Source organism: Aedes aegypti, unplaced genomic scaffold (genome assembly GCF_002204515.2).
Source record: "Aedes aegypti strain LVP_AGWG unplaced genomic scaffold, AaegL5.0 Primary Assembly AGWG_AaegL5_hic_scaff_1610_PBJ_arrow, whole genome shotgun sequence".
In the NCBI taxonomy this organism is placed as follows: Eukaryota; Metazoa; Arthropoda; class Insecta; order Diptera; family Culicidae; genus Aedes; species Aedes aegypti.
This window is the reverse complement of record NW_018735065.1, coordinates 14,808-35,883: the sequence shown is the minus strand read 5'-3', so window position 1 is coordinate 35,883 and position 21,076 is coordinate 14,808. Positions and strand designations below refer to the sequence as shown.

At 40.0% G+C, this 21,076-nt stretch overlaps 1 protein-coding gene across 5 annotated transcripts in view; it reads left to right on the top strand.

Moving 5' to 3' along the window:
* The window catches only part of LOC5568724 (glycerol-3-phosphate acyltransferase 1, mitochondrial), a 117,495-nt gene extending 99,402 nt beyond the window's left edge, over positions 1 to 18,093 (top strand). For all 5 annotated transcript variants that reach the window (XM_021856381.1, XM_021856379.1, XM_021856380.1 and 2 more), the window contains 5 exons: positions 6,975 to 7,445; positions 7,508 to 7,803; positions 7,863 to 8,535; positions 8,595 to 8,922; positions 17,293 to 18,093. In XM_021856381.1, coding sequence (XP_021712073.1) covers positions 6,975 to 7,445; positions 7,508 to 7,803; positions 7,863 to 8,535; positions 8,595 to 8,922; positions 17,293 to 17,468 — 1,944 coding nt within the window. In that variant the 3' untranslated portion in view covers positions 17,469 to 18,093. The remainder of the gene's footprint in view (positions 1 to 6,974; positions 7,446 to 7,507; positions 7,804 to 7,862; positions 8,536 to 8,594; positions 8,923 to 17,292) is intronic.
* The last annotated feature ends 2,983 nt before the right edge of the window (positions 18,094 to 21,076 follow it).

The following is a 21,076-nucleotide window of genomic DNA, read 5'->3' as shown; positions in this document are numbered from 1 at the left end:
TCGGAAAATGTTTTTCTCGGTGACCTTTTCCGAAATACTATATGTTGGCAATCTATGCTGATGCGATATTTCCAATAGTAGATGGTTGCTATTGGCATTTTAACTTTTCGAAAATTTTGACATTTCACAGCGCTGCTTTTAAATCATTCTTCATTCCACAAATTACGTAACGCTGAAAGGAGAGAAGGGTAACTAAAACCGTAACTCATACAAAAATTGAAGATTTAAACCGTTTCGGAGAGGTGCGAGAGGACAATTTTCTAAAGATTTGTTCAGAATTACATTCAGAGACTCATCCATGAACCTTTGCTGGAGTTGATTTGACTTCTTTAGAAATTCTACCAAAAAATTGTCTAAATTAAAAAATGTTTAAAACTGTGTAAAATATATCTAATGCTACTTAGAGGAATTCTTCTAAATTTTGCTCCATGAATTTCTTTAGAAGTCTAATGCTGATACATCCAAAATTTTCCACAGAGATCACTCCAAAAATTCTGCAATGAATTTCATACAATTTTCAGTAATTCTTCTATCGTTTTCTCCAGTTGTTACTCTAAAATATTCTTCAAATATTCCTTCAAAAAATCATCCTGAAAAAATCGCAAAGGCTGATTGTAGAAATGTGTTTAGGAATTATTTCAGTAAAAACTACAACAATTGGGTCCTAAAGCCCTGTCCCAATTTTAGTGCCAAAAGCTTAAGTTTAGGCCAAAAACACGTGTTTACTCAATTTTCTAATGTTTTCCGTTGGTTTAAGCCCAAAAAACATTTTATTAGATTTTGTCACGTCCTTTGGCTTAAACTCAAATTTTGGGTGTATTTTGTTTTCCGTGTCCCTTACGAAATGTCAGATAGGTACAACCCCAGTGGTCGAACTAAAAGCCCTGTGGTGTTTTTGTCGACTAAGCGAACGTCAAACATGATCAAAAGTGTCAAGGTTCATTTGTGGACCAAATTTTTAAATTAAAGTTCAAACATGATATAGCCATTATTTGAGCGGGAAAAATTGCTAAAGTAGTTACAGTAACATGCTTTTTCGTGTTATTAAATAAAAACAAGATTTCATTAAAAATTTTAGGACCCAATTCTTCAAGGAGTTCTCACGGCTATTTTTTCAGTCATTTTCATGAGCATTCTTCCAGGAATTCCTCTATAGATTGCTCTATGAATTGTTTCGAAGTTTTTTTTTATGTTCAAATCTTTTACAACAGTTACCATGAGCTCGACGAGGGATTCCACCTCAAGTTCCTCCAGGAATGACTTCTACTATCTCTTCCTAACATGTATCGAATTTGTCCACGGATTCCTCGAAAGTTCAGGTATTCACACTAGAAAATGCTACAAGAATGATTCCTGTTATTTCTCCGACTTAACACATCCAGTTTTCTTTAGAAAATCCTGCAGGATGTTATCCAAGATTTTGTTTGATGTTTGCAGGGCTGGTAAGGAGTGACTTGGTAACTTCTTTCGCCCTGGTCACTAAAAAGTCACTATTTGCAACAAAAAGTAACTAAAGTCACTTTTCTAGAAATAAATATCACTATTCTCGTGATCTGATGATAATAAAATTTTCAAACTCAAACAGAAAGAAACAGATAATTGTTATTGTAAAGACAAATATAGTTTGATTTGGAAACCAAAGTACACCCGATTCTGTTATTACACGGATTTTTTTACACGGCCTTGCAAAAAAGGTTTCCATGCATTTTTTTTCCCCCAAAACCTTATTTTTGCATGAAACGTCGAGAAATAGTGTTACTTTTTTGATACGGTTTTTGAAATTTTGAACTGAAAACTTTTTTTGCACGGTATGCATCCCCCGTGCAAACCAGAATCGGGTGTATTCAAGAAATATGGGGACTCCTGTAGGTGAATTCCGACGAACAATTTCTTCGAAGAGAAGAAATTTTCTTCCATCCCTCACCAGCAAGAATGTTTTCTTCTCTTCGAAGAAAATACGCGCCGGAATTCGCATACTGGTTTACTTTCTGAAACAAGTCAGATGAACATTTCGTAAACATTGCCAACGGGGAATATAAAAACTAATCTGGAAATAGGTTTGGGGAATTTTCTTACAAAACTTAGGATGGAGCTTTAGGCTGAATTTTCTGGCCGAAATATGTGAATAAAACGAAAACAAGAACCAATATCAACCGACCTGGCAATGAAAGGAATATTAAACCTGCCTTCTGAAAGAACCCCATCAAAACTCCTCTGGAAGGTTTAGACCAGTGATTCCCAAAGTGGATGAGTTAGACCCCCACCCTTAGGGGCGATTTTCAGATCAAGGGGGCGATAACACAGCGTAACAAAAATGACATTTTTGCGTGTCCCAAGGATCAAATTATGTGTCTCTAGTAGATTTGGGATTGCTGAATCTGGTGCCATTCTCAGAAATGTTCCAGCACGTCACAATTTTTAGCTACAGGTCGCCAAAGTTGTATAAAACACTGGTTTTATTAATGTTTACATGAAATTTAAAGTACAATTTATCAAACTTTTTTGTAATCTAATCCACCAAACATGCAAAATAGAACTTGAACTTTCATTTCAGACATAATTTGATTGAAATTGCGCGATTAAATTTCGATTAAATCGATTTTTTTCAACATGCTTGCAGTCTCCATACAAAATTCTTCGTTTCTTCTATATGGCAAAATACAACAATTCTCGATTACTTTTTCAAATCGACGTAAGTAACTTTTATACGGTTTTGAGAAAATTAATAAGGAAAAATCAAAATCTATCTTCTAAAACTGTTTTAAAATGAATCACCTTTTTAACATTTTTTTGCCGTGTACTTCGTTCAAATTTTGCATACACTCAGCTCATGTTCAAAAACTAGGTAGTTTCTATTATTTCCCACAAAAATAATTATAAGAAAATGATAAGCCGTTTCATTCAGTTACTTCCGACGTTTTTCTACCAGTGTAAAATCGGCTCAAGTAGTGTTTTGTTTTGATTCGTGGTTAAGTCACTTTGTCTCTCCATACAGCGGGGCGGCGAAAGTAATGGTTGAGTTGCGAAAGTTGAAAATGTTACTTTCGTCGTTTTGAAAATCCGGAAATTAAACGTTCTAAAAGTGAAAAGTTGAGTTGGTACAAAGCGGTACGTATAGATTTCCGCCTGCTTAACACGTAGGATCGATAAAGTAAGTTTATATACTTTTTTGACTTGAGTCTGTATGAATAAGTTTTCGAGAATTCTCTAAACCATCAAAAAACAACTTTTCCGTATCGAAAGTATTACAAACTTTAATGATAAGTATTGTTATACACATAAAGTTTGAATTTTGTGGCAAATTAAGCCAATATTTTACCTTACAAGCTGGCAAACTTGCATGCAAGTTAGCTGAAATAGTCATTTTTTGCATTTTCAACAGTCGATATCTCAAAAACTAGACGTGCTATGATATTTCTAAAAACGGCAATGGATTCAGCAACCCTTAATTAAGTGAATAGCGGTATTTTGGTGCTGGAGACAAAAACGTGTTCCGCAGTGTAATTTGTAAAACTGAAATTAGGGGGGCGAAGACTCTAGCAAGGGGGTGAACTTCTGGAAATTGGAAAATCATTATATACAATATAGACAAAATATGAAATATGACATCAAGTGCAGTCTTCATAACTTTGTTATTTTCCAATCAATTTTGAAGCTCTTTGCATTATTTTCTTTAAAATTAAATATCAAATTTGCCTACAATTAAGACTAGTTTTAGTTAAAGGTAGTTTTTTTTTTTTCTAAAATCTTTCTCCATTCATTTCATGAATACTCATCCGATTTCATATATTTTTACATGCTTTTGAAGTATCGGAATCGGATAAGTATTTATAAAGTTATGGTCAAACAAAGAGGATTTTTTTAAAAATGAGAAAAAAACAAGAAAAGGCTACTTTTAACTAAGAGTAGTTTTGATTTTAAACAAATCTGAAACTCTACAAACTTTTTATAAATTTAATTACCAAATGAATAGTACTAAGAGCTTTAAAATGGGTTGAAAAATAACAAAGTTATGAAGACTTTACTGAAGGTCATATTTTATAACTTGAAAATTTACCTTCAAGTCGCTTGCGCCACTTCGAAATCTCAATACTTTTGACTTAAAATTTGAGGTGTCCTTTTGATGTGATACGAATTCAGAAAACCATACGAATTTTCGATTTTGAGAACTTTTGAAAAATAAGCCGAACGCTACACTGAGAACAGCGTTGCGGTTGAAAATACTATATCAGAGAGTTAAATTAAATACACAACGCCACTTGATTTGTGCAGACTAAATTCGCATTTATTTAGAATATTTTGTGCATTCAATTTTACCATGGTACCATTTGTATAGTAAAAATTACTATATCATGGTTAAAAACTTGCAGCAGACCAGAATCGAACCGAGGATCTGGCGATTGTCAAGCGCGAACGCTAGCCGCTCGGCTATCGACGCGGTTGGATTGAGAGGGAACAAAACGCAAATAAAAAGCGTTCATGATAGCTCAATCGTGGCTGGAATAGTAAATTTAAAAACTCGTTCATGGTTCTCATTACTGCAACGCTTGTTTCAGTGTAGTGTCCATAGATACACTGAAAAAAAAAACACACGTTAAGGTCGTGTGTTTACTTACAGATTTACGCAATAAGGCATTCACGGTATCAACATTAGATTGTCGTGTGAATCAAAACATGAATATATCAAATATTAAATAATGAAAACTGACTGCTTTACTTATTGAATTCGAATGTAGTGGCTTGAGATAGTCATGTGTGACAGAACATAAATATCGTGAGATTGAAAAAAGGAATTAGGTAGTAGAACCCTTGCTCTCTAAAACATGGATTCGAGGCAATTCTTCTTGTCGCAAACTCACTTGAATGTTTTTATTTACAAACAAATAAGCCAGCAACAAACGGAGTGCCGCAAACCCATAATTTTGGAAGCCCGGGATTTTGTATTCAAAGCTGAAAACTATTAAAATCTATTAGTGGAATTCGATTTTTCACCTAAACTATACATTATATTCAATGCTGGAAATAATGCATTGTTTTCATATAAAGGTAGAATGAACTTCTCGTGTTTCAGAAATCTTCACCGGTAAAAGAAATATCGAAACCGAAAATTTTTCTCCAACACTTTCAGCTCTTGCTTCTTCTTTTGAAGACTGTCGTTCTACCCGCAGTCCAACCACAATTTAGTTCGCTATGGGGTGGTCACATACAATTTAGAAATGTTGAAACGGAAATCGACAGCAAAGCTCATCGATGGTTGATGATCTATGCACCCATAGGTTGACGCATATCTGAACGGGAAAGTTTCTGGAACTTATGTGGACAAAAAATATGGAATCTTTGTTGTCGGTTGTTGAATCATGAGCATGAGCATGAGCATAATTGACCTCCCGCAGTTGCTACTCCGTTATTGCAAGAACAGCTGTACATACACAGGGAACCAACAGACACTACTCGGGATCAGTAGCATCCTCAATGTGTAAGTACTGGTGCTCTCATTATTATAATAAACAATACCGGCGCCGGCTGCGTTCGAATGCAGGTCAATTTGGGAATGGGAGGGAAATGTTGATGTTTTACTTGGTTTACAGAAGCTGAGGAGTCCTCTGCACTTCCACAAAAAAACACTGGGAATTTGGATGTGGGAAAGGATTCGTTTTGGTAAACGATAAATATATAATTCGAAATTAATACGTGAGCATATACACGAATGACCGACACTGATAGTGCGGTTACTACGCAAATCGGACACGATACTGATTTCGTTGCTCGCTCGACAGGAGCATACAACAGGTTCAACGTATCAAACTCTACTGACGCGTTTTTTTTTTTTTTTACTCCGGCGCATTTCGTTTTTTCTTCCGCGCAACGCGAACCGGCCACTATAGAACCGGATTCCGTCGCTCGCCCACAAGGAGCATGCATCAGATTCAACGGATCCAACACTACTGATGCGTTTTTTTTTACTGGCACACTTCGTTTTTTCTTCCGCAAAACGCAAACCGGACACAATGAATCCGGATTCCGTCGCTTGCCCACAAGGAGCATGCAACAGATTCAACGGATCCAGCACTACTGATCACTTTGTTGTCGGTTGTTGAAGCAGTCCATAAAGCAAAACTAAAGAATTAAGTGTGCAAAACACACAAAGTTTACAAGAAAATCACAACAAATTGATATGGATGTTCATGCATCGATCCATAATTTTAAACATACAGATCAAACGTGTGCACAGGGCTAATTTCGTTCCCGTTTGTAAGATGCGAGAGAGAAGATTACGTAATCCGTAAATGGGTTATTAGTCTTTTCATAATTTTCAAACGTCACAAGTGTTCCAAGGAATACTAATTCTTCAACAACTTCAAACACATTCCCATTAATCACCACTTCAGCACCTACACCAATGCTTCTTTCGAAAACCTGCAACCGTATACTTCGTTATGGTATTTAATGTTCAAGCTTTTTTGTGATCTAATGCAAAGCTGATTTAGAATGGTGAGAAGTGCATCCTAGTCCACAATAATTTCACTGATAAGATTTCGGCAATTCAAATCACAATAATTCGTAAATATTCATTTGAGTTTGCAAAACTTTCGCAACTTAACCTCACATTTAATCGTCAATAGTTGCTATCTTTAACATCATAGGAACGAAAGCTTTCTCTATTGCTTTACGATCGATTCCAAAGATGTCGAAAAAGTCCTCCTAAGAGAATTTGCGACCATGTGATATTAGTGCTGCTGATGATAGCTAATTCCCTTCTAGACCATGGCACATTGCGGGCACTGGTACGGTATTATGTCGCGTACCATAGACCGTTTCAGAAAATCTCCGCAAGTCATTCCGGTTTATGCTTATTGTGCTTCAGTTATCAACACTTTTCATCGAACCGGTCAATTCGATGTTCGTCGTTGACCAGTACTAACCACGTACTTTCGTAAACAGCCTCATCTTTAATAAAAATCTTCTATTTTCAGGTCCTAATCGGTATGCGCTCCAAACTGTCCGACATGGTGCTGCGCATCACGTCCTGGGTGCTGTACAAACTGCTTCCGTGCTTCCTGTCCGGAGTGGCGGCCCATCCCGGTCAGGTGGACATGATCAAGCGTGCGATCGCCAAAAACCCGGACGCTCCGTTGATCTTCCTGCCACTGCATCGATCCCATCTGGACTACATCATGGTTAGCTTCATCCTACTGAATCACGACATCCGTTGTCCGCTGGTGGCTGGCGGCGACAACCTGCGGATTCCCGTTTTCGGAAACATTCTCCGATACGATGGGGCGTTCTTCATCAAGCGAAAGATCGATCCCCTGACCGGGAAAAAGGATCACGTCTACCGCTCCATTTTGCACACGTACGTGCAAAAGGTGTTAACTGCGGGCCACAACGTGGAGTTCTTCATCGAAGGCGGTCGAACCAGAACCGGAAAACCCTGTATGCCAAAGGTAGTTGCGCCGAATTTCTTGGGATCCGTTTATGTAGTCTGATCAAGTGTCTTCTATTCTAGAGTGGAATCCTATCGGTCATAGTGGACGCGTTCAATGACAAGAGCATCTCGGACGCACTGCTCGTTCCCGTGTCGATCAACTACGAGAAGCTGGTCGATGGAAACTTTGTGCGCGAACAGCTCGGCCAGAAGAAGGTCCCGGAAAGCTTCTCCTCGGCGGCGGCCGCCATCATGAAGGTTCTGAAGGCACGCTACGGTCTCATGCGGATCGACTTCAACGAACCGTTCTCGCTAAGCGAACTTGTCAAGTCGCTGCGCAAATCGGAAACGGGTGGCAGCTATGCTCCCGAGAATAGGTAAGTAAAGAAGTTTCTGAAAAGGTGACCAATTGTAACTTCTCGTCTTGATCGTTTAGACGCCTGCAGCACAAACCATCCTCGTCGTCCCTGTTTGGGACGGACGTTGTCCAGGAGGAGCAGGAACTCCGTACCTTGGTCGACAACATTGCCCGACACGTAGTATACGACTGTGCCAAAGCTACCTCGGTTATGACCACCAACGCATTGGCCTTCCTCCTGCTGAATCGGTTCCGTGACGGCGCACCCCTGGCGATCCTCACCGAAGCACTCGAAGAACTACGTAGCTACCTGAACACAACCTCACGCGACATTGGCTTCACCGGTGCGTCTGAAGACATCGTGAAATACGCAGCCGATTTGTTAGGTCCCGGTTTGGTCACAAAGGAGAAGCGAGCGGGTCAAATGTTCTTCAAACCGGTCACCATGATTCCCAACGTGATCGAACTGGCATACTATTCCAACAGTTTGGTACCCCACTTTGCCCTAGACTCGATTGTGATCACCGTTGCCAGTTTTCTGAAAAGGCAAGCGGAACAGAGGCTGCGCGAGCAGCAGAAATCCATCGAAGATGTCAGTATTGGTCGGCAGGAGTTGTTCAGCACCTGTCTAGAGTTCTGTGATCTGCTCATGTACGAGTTCATCCTATCGAAACCTTGCCAAAGCTTGGAGACGTTGCTGCAGGACTGCTACCACAGGTTGTGCATAATGGAACTGCTTTTGCAACCGGAGGTAAGTGGACAACATTCGCGACATTAGCCAGTTGAAGTTCTAAAGATAAATCATCGTAGGTTGAGTACACTGAGGAACAGCATCGCGCTCGCCGTCTGGCGGCCAACCTTGAGCTGGATGAACTGAACGATGGCAGCTACAGCGAGGATGATTACTTCGACGAACAAATCGATCAGGAAGAGGAAGAACGGGTGTTCCTACCAGCCGAGAAGCACTGCGATCGGATAGTGCTCCAATCGGTGCTGGCTCCGTTCACCAACACGTACGCAGCCGTTGCCAGCAGTCTGAATCAGCTACTCGGCGGCAACTCGATGGTCGAGGGCGAATTCATCAAGCAGTGCATCAAGGAGATTACTTCCCGGGTTGAATCGGGCCAGTGCAAGTATGGTAAGTGATCAAAATTCTACCAGTTTATTCACTTTTTTGTCTGTGCTCTGGGGTCAATTGTTAAGTGACGAACTCGCCAAGGGAAAATAATCACGTTATAAAGACAAATAATAATAATAATCTAGGGTCAATATGACATCAGAGCAGTTTGAAGGGCTGTAGTTTTTGCTAGTGAAAAAAGTTTGTGTTTTTTTTCACTCATGCATTTTTGCAAGGCTTTTGTATTGCACTTATTTATTTATTATTTAATATTTTGTACAATAGTTTTCTAGAGCTTTCTTAAAAATAGTACGTTGTCTGACTGTACCTATCAACCCCATTTTTTTGCTTGATCTGAAAGGATTTTCGTTTTTACAATCGTTTTTGAAGAGCAATTTTGTTTACTTTTCAAAAAGATTACAACAAAAATGAACAGAGGAATGGTGTTGCGCGGTGAGGGAGTTTTTTCATTTAAAAGGTCCAAATTAACATTTTTTGGTCAAAATTATCAACATGAAAAGCACTGCTCTAAAACGCATTGCTTAGTTGGGAATTTCCCCGCATTATGACGTCAGCAGAAGCTCAACACATCCCGCAAAGGCTTCGTGCCGTGAACTGAGATGTGCCGGGATAAGGATGGGAGCATCTTGACGGATGGACGCGATGTGATCGAAAGGTGGAAGCAGCACTACGATGAACACCTGAATCACCTGAAAAGTTTTAACTTCATCTGACCAATTTATTGGAATCCCCCTCATCGTGACAACATGTCTACTTGCAGGTTTCAAATAAAGAGCGTTTGGTTTATGTGGGAATATTATTAGTTGGGTTTTGGAAGCGTTAGGAGAAATCTTCCATTTCTGCAAGTATGAAGAAAAAATAAACTTTTTTGCAATCGACTACAAATGACACGCAAGCTTCGTCCTTTGGCGGAGAGGCCTGTGTCATCCGCAAACAGAGATTTTTGACATCCCTGAGGTAACTCAGGTAAGTCAGATGTGAAAATATTGTATAATATTGGTCCCAAAATCTGAATCTGAAGTCATTTGGCTGTTCTCTCGAGTATACGTTCGTTAAAGCTGGCTATGGTCAGGTCCTCGAAGTACACAAGAATGTAGCACCACTGCACAATAGACCGAATCGACAATTTATCCGGAAAAAAGTGTTTTCTCTGTTCTCGTCGATTTTAGACGTTCGATGTCTTCAGAGAAGTTATTCGTAATTGAGTTTTGCATCTTTTAAGAAAAAAGTTGAATAGGGTGGCCCTTATTTAGGTTAAAATTTTACCTCAAATTTTTTTGTTTGATGAAATTCGAGGCTGTGCTCTTTTGCGAACTTTTAGAAAATGTTATTTTGAACAACTTTGTCGAAGACACTTTTGATCTAACTCTTCATTTGAGCTAAGTAAATTGATTTTGAAAGTTTTAACTTAGGGTGGATCCAAAAAATCAGTTATTTTGATCTAACTTTTTTATTTTCAGTTTTACGTGAATGTGGTCTTCAAAAGAGTTGCAGAGGAAGTAAATATACACATTTTTGCTGAACATCGCAAGTTTGTAATTCTTGTGATTTTGAAGTTATAAGCAAATTTAGGTGAAAAACTATGAAATCTTTAGATGCCCATAACTCATGGAGTTGGTACGATAATTTTTTTCTTTTAGTGGCATTAGAAAGGCCATGCTGCAAAAACTGTGAGAACGTATTTTTTGTAAATTGAGAAAATTCACTTCAAAAATACACTTAAAAAACTCGAAATTCGCTTGTAACTCACAAGATTTTGAAGTTACGGCGTGCTGTCTTCAGCAAAGTTGTAGGTACAGGAACGGGTTCTGCATTAGTTGCATACGATAAACATCCACTTGCTTCTCGAGAAAACTTAAAGGAAAAGACACCAACACGTTAATGCTTCCAGTGAACGATTTGCACTTTGAAGGAAGCACCACACTAGACAACGGACTAGCATGCAACGTGCAACTGAAGTGGGAATCGAACCCACACTCCTTGACTCGATGCGGCTAAATGCTTGGTAACACTAACCGCACGGCCATGAAGCCCACTTGATAGCTTCTTTCCGACGCCACGCTAGCAGCATCGTCGCTACCCTCTTCATCGTTGCCATCATATTTGAATTCGATTTCTGGTCCATTAAGCTTCATATTTTGTTCCATTTCATTTGATTCGTTCTCCATTTTCATGTTACTGGTATTTTCGATTGACTCTTCAAACTTGACGTCCCTGCTGATAGTGATAACGTTGGTTTCAGAATTCAGTAGACGGTAAGCTTTGCGTCCCTCAGCGTATCCCATCAGCACAATATTTTTTGATTTCCGATCCTGCTTCATCCGCTTCTGGTTTATAATGTACACCCATGCCGACGATTCAAACACCCGGAGATGGGTATACGAAGCTCATACGGGGTCATACTCGATGCCGTTATAGGTAGTACATTGATATTAGCTGTCGACATCGCATCATTTCTGCCAACGAACGATTCTTCCTTTCAGCGGCTCCATTTTGCTGTAGGCTCTATGGTGCCGTTTGTTGCAACATAATGCCGCTGTCGGCGAAGAACGTCTTGAGTTTGTCGCTAGAGTACTCATCTTCACCATGGGTTCGAAAAATCTTCGGCTTCCGGCCGAACTGGTTCTGGGTCAAATTGACGTATTGCTAGATCTTTTCATACACCTTCGATTTACTGGGAAGTGATACGTCGTCTGTACTCCGCAATCTTGAAAAGTGATTCCACTACATGACATAAGCCTTCACGCACGAATTTTTTTGATTGCATCAATGCTCCGGTGACCCAACCAGTGCACTGCAGTGTGTGCCACAGATGAACGCATTGCTTCGGGTGACTGGCGGTGGTAAGTATTGTCTTCTCCTATCGTTTCTTGAGATGATACAGGATGCCTCGCTGTTCTCCAAGAATGTGCATTTCTCCGTTATTGAGGACCTTGCTGCCTTCTCAGCTAGCTCCGGAACGTAATAAACTTGAGTCAACTTAATCGGGTTTCCTTCACCGTTGACGGCTTGAAACAAACCTATGCCAATGCGGTTGGCCCTGATTTGCTTTTCGTTCGCTACCGTTATACAAGGTGCATCCCACTCTGGTTCAGATTGGGTACCACTTCTAGTACTGCATTTGGTCTCTTGGTACTGCAACAGGTACCCAAGTTTGACAGATCGCAGATTGCTCTTTTACCTTATGCGCCATAAAATTTTGGACAACTGCAAGGGTCATGGAGGTCTTTATTTCGTCTTTGGTAAACTCTCCAAAGTATCCTTCGCAAACTTCTTGCAACGACGGAAGTGTCCTTCTTTGTAGTGGCGGCACGATACTTTCGGTCTTGCATATGACGGTCCTGTAAATTCGCCACCGATTCACAATATTTTCTCTGTTACCTCCTCATGACATCTTCACTCGTCCAGTAACTTACCCCGAGAGTAAGGTCCTCCTCCGGCTTACTTCCAGTGCTGTGATCAAGCTCCCGTATGACTGCGGTAGACTTGAAAAAAAGCGTCGCCACGACCAGATATTCTTTGAGTTCTTTTCCCATCGCAGTCTGTATGTTCGTCAGCGCCGTTACTTCGTTCAGGTGGTCCGACATAGTTCCGATTTCCAGTAAACACTACGAGCAAAGCTTCCGTAACACATGAACCTTGCTTGAGAGAAATGACCGTTTGTGGTACTTACTAAAGCTGTCCCACATGTCTTTCGCCGTCGCAGGTTAAATGACGTGAGATAGTTGACCATCTTCAATCGGCAATTCAATGAGCGCCCGTGCCTTTGCGTCATCAGTCCATATGGCATTCGCTTCGTCCGGTGTCGGTACCTTCCTAGATCAACACCAACTCCATGAAACTTCCTGACTGATAATCTGCATCAAAAACTTGAACTTGTTCGTCATGAGGAGTTCTTGATGCTTTGCAGTTCCGCTTGACTAGTAGTTTGCAGGAGCCCGCAACCTTATGGTCCTAGTAAATTTGTTTACTTTGTATTCGTTTGTTTAATAATGTTTGTAGCTAACTAGTATCTCCCTGAGAGAGACTCGCGAAGTGGAAAGATATCAACGTCATATAGAGCTTAGGGACATTTGAACACACGTAGACTAGCATACGCTCGTCATACACAGTTTGTTTTTGTTTTCCTCAAAAAAACTTGCACAAGCTTTCCAGACTCATCAAAATGCATATGGAAATATTCCCAATTTGAAAAATTTACACCCGAATTCTGGGTGTTTTTCGAGACATATTGTTTTCCTCTAAGGTTCACAACTACATCTATACTAGGGTACCCATACCATTGGGCGTGATAACTACTATGCAGTCCAGATTCCGCTGTCACGAAACGTCGAATGCAGCCCATTGTTTTTATGGCTGGAAAAGTGGAAAGTATTGTATTTAAAATAAATTTAAAATTTATTTAAAATAATCTGTTATTAAAAATCTCAGTCAGCAGAGCAGTTTTTCCAAAGATGCTGATATATTTAAACACAAGGCTAATTATTTCTAATGTCTGCTGCGTTTGCTGGCACAAAATTTCGCTCAAAAGCCTATTTGTACTTCGGTGTGGTGTGATTCAAACACTATAACTTTTTGCTGAGATGTCCATGAGAGGGTTTGAACAGCACGCGCATGATTAATAAAAACACGGAGTGCAATAAGAAGAAAACTCAGCAATCACAGTAAAAGAAGAGCGTCTTCGCGAATCTCGTCTCAGGTATCTCCTAGTTGGAGAATGTTCAACTAAGCAAACATACAGTTAACCTTCGGGCTGTCGCGCTGTTGTACTTTGTACAACAGTTGTGATTTATATGCTATCATTTTGCAACAAACATATCTATCGACAGCAAACCAAAATGTATTCCTCAAGAATCTTCTCAATAACAATACTCGACAGTTTTTATTTACAGTATGGCTCTTTATAATACGGTAAACAGGGTTGCGATGGATCTTCTTCGCGAGCGGTGATCGACGCATCTTTGCGATCAAATATTCGCCAAAATTCATTTTTCATTTTTGCGTCACGAAGAGCATCGAAAAAAGCGAGCGGATGCAACACCGAAGAACCAAAATGAACACACCGATAAGTGGCTCGCGAAGTCTTCCCACTCGTAGGATTCATTTATCCACGCGCTGTTCATTCTCGTGATTCATTGCAAGGTTGCTTCTTCTCAAAAAGTCAAGCAAACACTCTGCTGGTTGCATGGTGTACTGAGTACATGCAGACCAACAAAAACACGCTTAAAGTGCACGGCACGAGCGTGGCTAGGTGCTGCTGGCTATGACTTGGAGAGCGGCCGCTATTGAGCTAATTGCGCAACAATTTTCTGGTAATGTTTAGGTACAATTGCAACATAAAATCGATGGCATGTATAAGAATCGCAAAATGTACTGATTTTGACACTTTTATGAGTGAGATGTAACAGTATAGCATCAAACTATTACAACAAAAAATGCTTTTGTTATTTTGTTGTTGAGTTTAATTAAATTTACCCAAACATCTTTTTCAAATTAATAAATTAATAAACCACGCGCATGATAAACACGCCTTTCATGGCGCACCAGCTTGTTGCGAGCCTGCATGAAGATGATCGAAGTGAATATTTTTCTGTTCTTCGCGAAGATCAGGCAGCGTGGATCGTACCATTCACATCACCTAGCGATGGAAAATCACCCGATGATAGCGTCGGGAGAAACAGCGATCCGAAAATGAAACACGAACGAATGAAGCGCCCGAACGGTTGTTCGTGTTTATTCGCAAATTCTTTTTTGATGTCTACGAAAATTCATCGTGCCTCGCGTTTCCGATCGCTGTTCGGCAACATTGACGGTAAAATCAACTAATGTACATGGAAGTCGCATAATAATGAACTATGTACGGTTCGAGGAAACCACAGTTTGAAATCGTCATATCTTAAAATCCAGATAATATAGAAACTTGGGGTCTTTATTAAAGTTGTTCTGGAGGTGAAGCGCTATTTGATGGTACCTCATTTAATTTGGAATTTGACCGCTAGGTGGCACTAGCGGGCATGAAAGTTTTACTTTTGTTTTGCAGATATTTCAGGATCCTGACTATTTAGAAGGATGTCGTCTTCGGCAAAGTTGTTTAGTAAGTTAAGGACTAACATTTTTCGAGCGATTTGATTTAAAATTTTGCCACTAGGCGGCGCTAGTGAGCATGAAACTTTTGTTTGCAGACATCTCAGGAACCTGGCCACTTAGAAAGATAGTGTCTTCGGAAAAGTATTTCAGTAGCTCAAGGGCTATCATTATTTGAGCCAAGAAATAGGGTATTTTGCCACCAGGCGGCGCTAGTAAGCATGAAATATTTGTTTTGCGGATACTGCAGGATCTCAATTTCGAACTTTAACGGGGCTTGTTCACAAATTTCATAACGCTGAAGGGGGTGGGTGGGTGTCCTCGAAATGTTACAGGTCATACAAAATTCGTGAAATATTCATACAAAAAGCGTTATGAGGGGGTGGATGGGTGTCAAAAATTATCGTTTTTAAAGGATTAAACAAAGAAAGAATTTGAACTACTGAACAACTCTGCCGAAGACACCATCTCTCTAAGTGATCAGGCTCCTGAGATATATGCGAAACAAATGTTTTATGCTCACTAGCGCCGCCTAGTGGCAAAATTTTGAATCAACAAGCTCAAACAATGATAATACTTGAGTTACCGAGCAACTTTGTCGAAGACGTCATCTTTCTAAGTGGTCAGTATCATGACATCTGAGAAACAAAAGTTTCATGCTCACTAGCGCCGCCTAGTGTCAAAATCCCGAATTTCTTGGCTATAATAATAATAGCCCTTAAGCTACCGAACGATTTTGCCGAAGACGTCATCTCGTCAGACTTTTTATTTATTTGTTTCGTCAACCGACGTAGACTAGTACATTTTACATATACATATTTTTGTTTTATTTCTTAATACTAAAATTATGAAATTTATAAAAAATATTGAAAAAGAAAGTATAGTGTAAGTAATGTTAATTTCATTTTGTTTTATTTTATGTGTTGCGATTTCTAATGGATTTGAAGTATGTTTTTAGATTTTGCCGAGACATGGTAAAGTCAATCGTTTCGCAATGTTGATTGTAAATGGCCATCATTTGATTTAAAGGCCCGTTTTTGGCATAATTTGTTCGATGATGGTTTGTCAAGAATAAGTTACGATTTCGTAGTTGCCTAGAAGGAACGTAGAAATTTAATTTTGATAAGATTTCTGTAGAATCAATACGTTGCGAAACGATATCATTTACAAATGAAACTCTTGCGATTTCACGCCGCTCTTTCAAAGTTTGTGTGTCAATAAGCATGCAGCGTGCTTTGTAGGGTGGAAGTGGAAATGATGTCCAACCTAATTTACGAAGAGCATATAGTAGAAATAAACAAATAAACAAATAAATTGTTTTTGTACAGATTCTAATCTTATAAAGAGCTTCTACGTGGTTTGTATTGTCCATTGCATTCAATGAATAGTCAACAAATTGAAGTAAATTTGTTGAGGTCGAGCGACCTTTAAAGAAGCCATGTTTTCGGCCAGATTTAAAGATAGGCACTAAAAAGGAGCTTTCCAATATTTTTGGGAAGATTCCGGATTCAAGGGATTTATTAAAAAGCCAAAACAATGACGTTGTAAGTTCTTTTGCTAAATTTTTCATAAATAGTGGTGGAATCGTGTCAGGGCCGGGACCTTTTGAAGCGTCCAAATTCATTAAAGCGTCTGAAATTTCCCGCAAATGGATTTGATCTACACCATTATCTCTAGAAAATTCCGGATAAAACGCAAAATAATTGCGATCGCGGTCTTCTTCCGAAAATGTAGTATAGATTTCTTGGAAAAAATTTGCATAAGGATTGCAATTTTTTTCTGAGTTTTCACCCACATTTTCATCACTCCTGGGATATTCGCGACTACTCGGGTTACAAAAATTTGCGCGACGACCGAAAGGTCAATAACCTTTGAATCAATGAGCAACTTTGACGAAGACATCAATTTTCCAGATTACCTATCAGAATGTAGAACCATTCTAAGATCTATTTATAGAACGTCATAGTCGTTTAGGGGTATAAGAAAATAATGTTTATTGAGTCAACGCCTTCATTTGAAGGAATTTTCAGTCAACTAGTGTGTAATAAGTAGCCCTTCTTCTGTTACTATTTTTTCTGATGAAAGTATAATTTTATATAAAACCGTTTTTGAGATATTATATTTTATATGTTTTAGTAAAACTGAATTCCAAAACAGCAGAAAACCGAAAATTTATCAGAATTTCGCGAAGCTATCACGATTTGAATTTGGTGTAAATATTACCCCTTAAGGCACAGTCAGAAGGTTTTAGTCTACAGGTCACTAATTCTATCCATCCTTTCACAGGTGAGAGCATATCGACCGACACCGTTCGCAACTGTCTGAAGGTTCTCGAGAAACGATCCGCCATCGAAATCGTCAACAACAATGGCGTCCGATTGGTATCGCTGGCGCCGGCCTTCGACTCCCCGACGGAAGTGCAAACGATAATCCATTCGATGGAGAAGTTTGTCCCCATCTAGGACACATAAGCACAGACCTACTAGAGTACGAAAGAGAAGCGATGCGCACAGTGCGCTGTTGTCGCTACATATTCCGATAAGAGATTGCGAGACTGTTTTTGCTGTGACCCAACACGAATGGTCCCGTACCCCTCCCGGATTCCTATCCTCGTTAACCTAGAGTGTGACTGGCGATGAATGAGTGGCAAGAGTGCGACCAACGTAGAAGGAAACCCATTTCAGGTAACCGAACTACATATTACCAGTTTATAGTCTTTTCGGATTCGAAAAGATGAGATGAGAGAGCATTTTTTGTTAAACTTCCTGCTCAATAAGTTAGCAAGTGGGCGAAGCCAGAGTTTCCTTGATTATTTCCGAGTTTTAAGTAGGTAGGTAGTCGAAAACAGACCATAAAAACCGACCTGACCTTCATTTACCAAATACGACATTAAGTTAGGTAGCAAGTTCTTCAGCGTTCTCCCTTTTAAAGAGGACAAACTGAAAGGACCTATTGAAATTTGATTTAAAAGATTAACCGATATTTGTGTCTACAATACATATAGTCTTGTAAGTGAGACAAGTGCGCGCAATAAAAGAAGTGATCATAACCAACTTTACTAGTGGTAGTGATACGTAATCAACCGTAGAGGATCGGATTTTTTTTGTCGACGACCAGTTGAAGAATGGACCTTTCTTTCTCGCAAGACTACTGTGAGCGGATTTTAATTTTTAAAATAATCTTTATTTCTGATATTTTCATTCGACTCGACGATTCTCGGAATTCTTTTCACTTCTTATCTCTCATTTCACTTACTTTCGATCAGGATGTTATCGCATCTCTCTCCCTCTCTTTTTTTCTGTATCAGAGTTATTCATTGTTTTCTGGCTTGTGGTTTTATTTTGTTTTCACTAACTGTTATTACTAATTATAATCATGTTGTTTGTCTCTTGTTCTTTCTTCATCCCCGATTTCACTTGTTCAATTGCGGTAATTATATTGTATGTTCGGGATTTCGTTTGTCTGTCTTTGAAGTCGTTTTTTGTTCTGTCTCTGCTCTTTCGATCAACAATCAGAGTGAGTTGATTATGTACTGTCCTTTTTTTACTCATTTTTTGGCTTTACGACGCGATATCTAAGTTCCTTCATCTTTTTTGAGCACGCATTTTTTTTTTGACACAGCAATGTTCTTGCAAATATGAACGAAACATAAAGAAATTTTTGGATCATGTTGTTGAAAACAACATGATAAATAATGTTTAAAATGGAAACTATCTCACCTATCCTTAGAATTTGCACATTGACCTTTGGCCTGTATGGATTCGACGAAAAAATGGCGTCTTCGGCAAAGTTGTACAGTGTCTCAAGGTCTATTATTATTTTAGCAAAAAAATTGAGATTTTGCCCAGGTGGCGCTAGTGAGCATGACACATTTCGTTGACGCATTTATATTTTAAGATCCTGACCATTTAGAAAGATGGTGTTTTCGGCGCAGTAATCAATAATCCTGGTCAGTGGCACAGATGGATCGGTAAAAAGCTTGGAATCCACCATTTCACCGTGTCCCGCGTTGTGAAGATATTCCAGGAGACGAAGACCATCAAGCGGCGCGCTGAATGCGGTCGAAAACCGAAAACGGAATACCCAGAGAAGGCGCGAAAGATAAGGCAGTACTTTAAGAATAACCCGAACCTTTCCACCCGAGACGTGGCCAAAAGGGTCAATTCGTCGAAGTGGTTCGTCCAGCAGATCATGAAGTGGGCTGGGCTACGTGTTTTTAATATTAGGAAGGCGCCAAACCGGACTGACAAGCAAAACACGGTGGCCAAAGTGCGTGCGCGGAAGCTGTACCGTAAGTGGCTAGGCAAGCCAGGCTGTCTCGTCATGGACGACGAGACATACATCAAGGCGGACACCAAACAAATCCCCGGCCTCGAGTTTTTTGTCAATATGTTCTGCATGGAGGTTCCGGAAAAGTTCCGGAAGGGAAAGATGGACAAATTCGCGAAGAAGTATCTGATGTAGCAGGCGAGTGCGGACGATACAGCAAGCCGTTCGTTACAACCGGCAATAAATGAATATAAACCGATAAATGAAATTAACCGATGAAGCTTTGAAAAAAAAAACTGGGAGAATTTGTGTGAGAAATACGGGCACAGCCTCGTTCAAGATCTCATGAGCAGTGATAAGTGGAATGTACGAGCATTCAGCTTGGGGGAGGAAATTCAATAAAAAATACGCCAAAAGATAGCTAATACATAGTTATGTAATCCCTTAAAATTTGAGAAGTATTCGATTTAAAATGAATTTTTGGTGATCATGTTTGTGTGTCTCATTTTTTATGAGTCCAGTCTTTATAATAAAATAGTTCAATTTGCTTCCGGAGCCTTTGTCACCAGTCCGCCCTGCTGTTCAGAATCTTTTGTCGACTCGGTTCCACAACTCGACCATCGTCTACACTGACGAGTCAAGGTACGAAGACACGGCATGAGCCGTGCTTCACAATAATGAATACTCAAGAATGTTCAGGCTACCAAAAGAGTGCAGCGTTTTCTCTGCAGAGGCGTATGCAATGCAATTAAGATGGCGGTGTAAATCCCCAACCTTAGAAACGAGGTGGTGATCCTTACGGATTCGGCCAGTGGCCTGCAGGCTCTGGAGGCAGGATCTTCCAAACACCCGTGCATACAAGAGATCGAGCACATAGTGCGAAACAAAATCTTTTGGTTCTGTTGGATCCCGGGACATGCTGGCATAACCGGAAATAATAAAGCAGACCGCTTAACCAATGAAGCTCGACAGCAACCGGCTATCGACATTCCTGTGACAAAAGAAGCCATACGGCACCGATGGGGTAGCCTGTGGTTCGAACCAAGAGAGAATAAGCTTAGGGAGAAGAAAAAGGACGATATCACAAGTTGTTCAGGTGTTGGAATTTGAATCATAGTAGGCGGAAGAATAAAGTAATCATAGACCAAGCGACAAACATAGTAGGCTAGATTTGAATTTGAATAAAATTTTCTCTCTTAGGTTTCTACCACTGCCAAGAGTAGTTCGTTTTACTGCCTACTCCAATAGGTTATTGGCCCAAGTTTTTTTTTTTTCAAAAGAAGATTCTCGATGCAGAAAATGTCTCTCGGCGGAGCTGGCGACAACCAAGTTCGATTGGACAATGGATCATTAAAATATTCAAAACGGCCGCTATGGAAAGCATAGATAGCGCCACCGTAGTCTTGTGTGTTTGACAGAACAGCAATGCTGTCACAATATTAAATCCCATATACAGTGGCGCCTTTGTTTTGATGCGGTGAGCACTGACAAAAACTACCTTCAATGATCCATTCCGCTTTGACGAGTGTGAGGAACAGATTCTCTATCACTCGCAGCATAGCCAGTCAACTTGGACGTCTGGCATAGGACAATGGGTCACTTCAACGTACGTAACCGAAATACACACCGGAGCAAAACGGGTTGGCCGAGCGTGTCAATCGAACCGTTGTCGAGTGTGCAAGATGCATGCTCTACGAAGCGAAACTACCAAAGTCTTTTTGGGCGGAAGCGGTAGCAGCTTCAACTTACCTGATCAATCGGTTCCCCACCAAAGGTCACGATTTAACACCAGAGGAGTCAT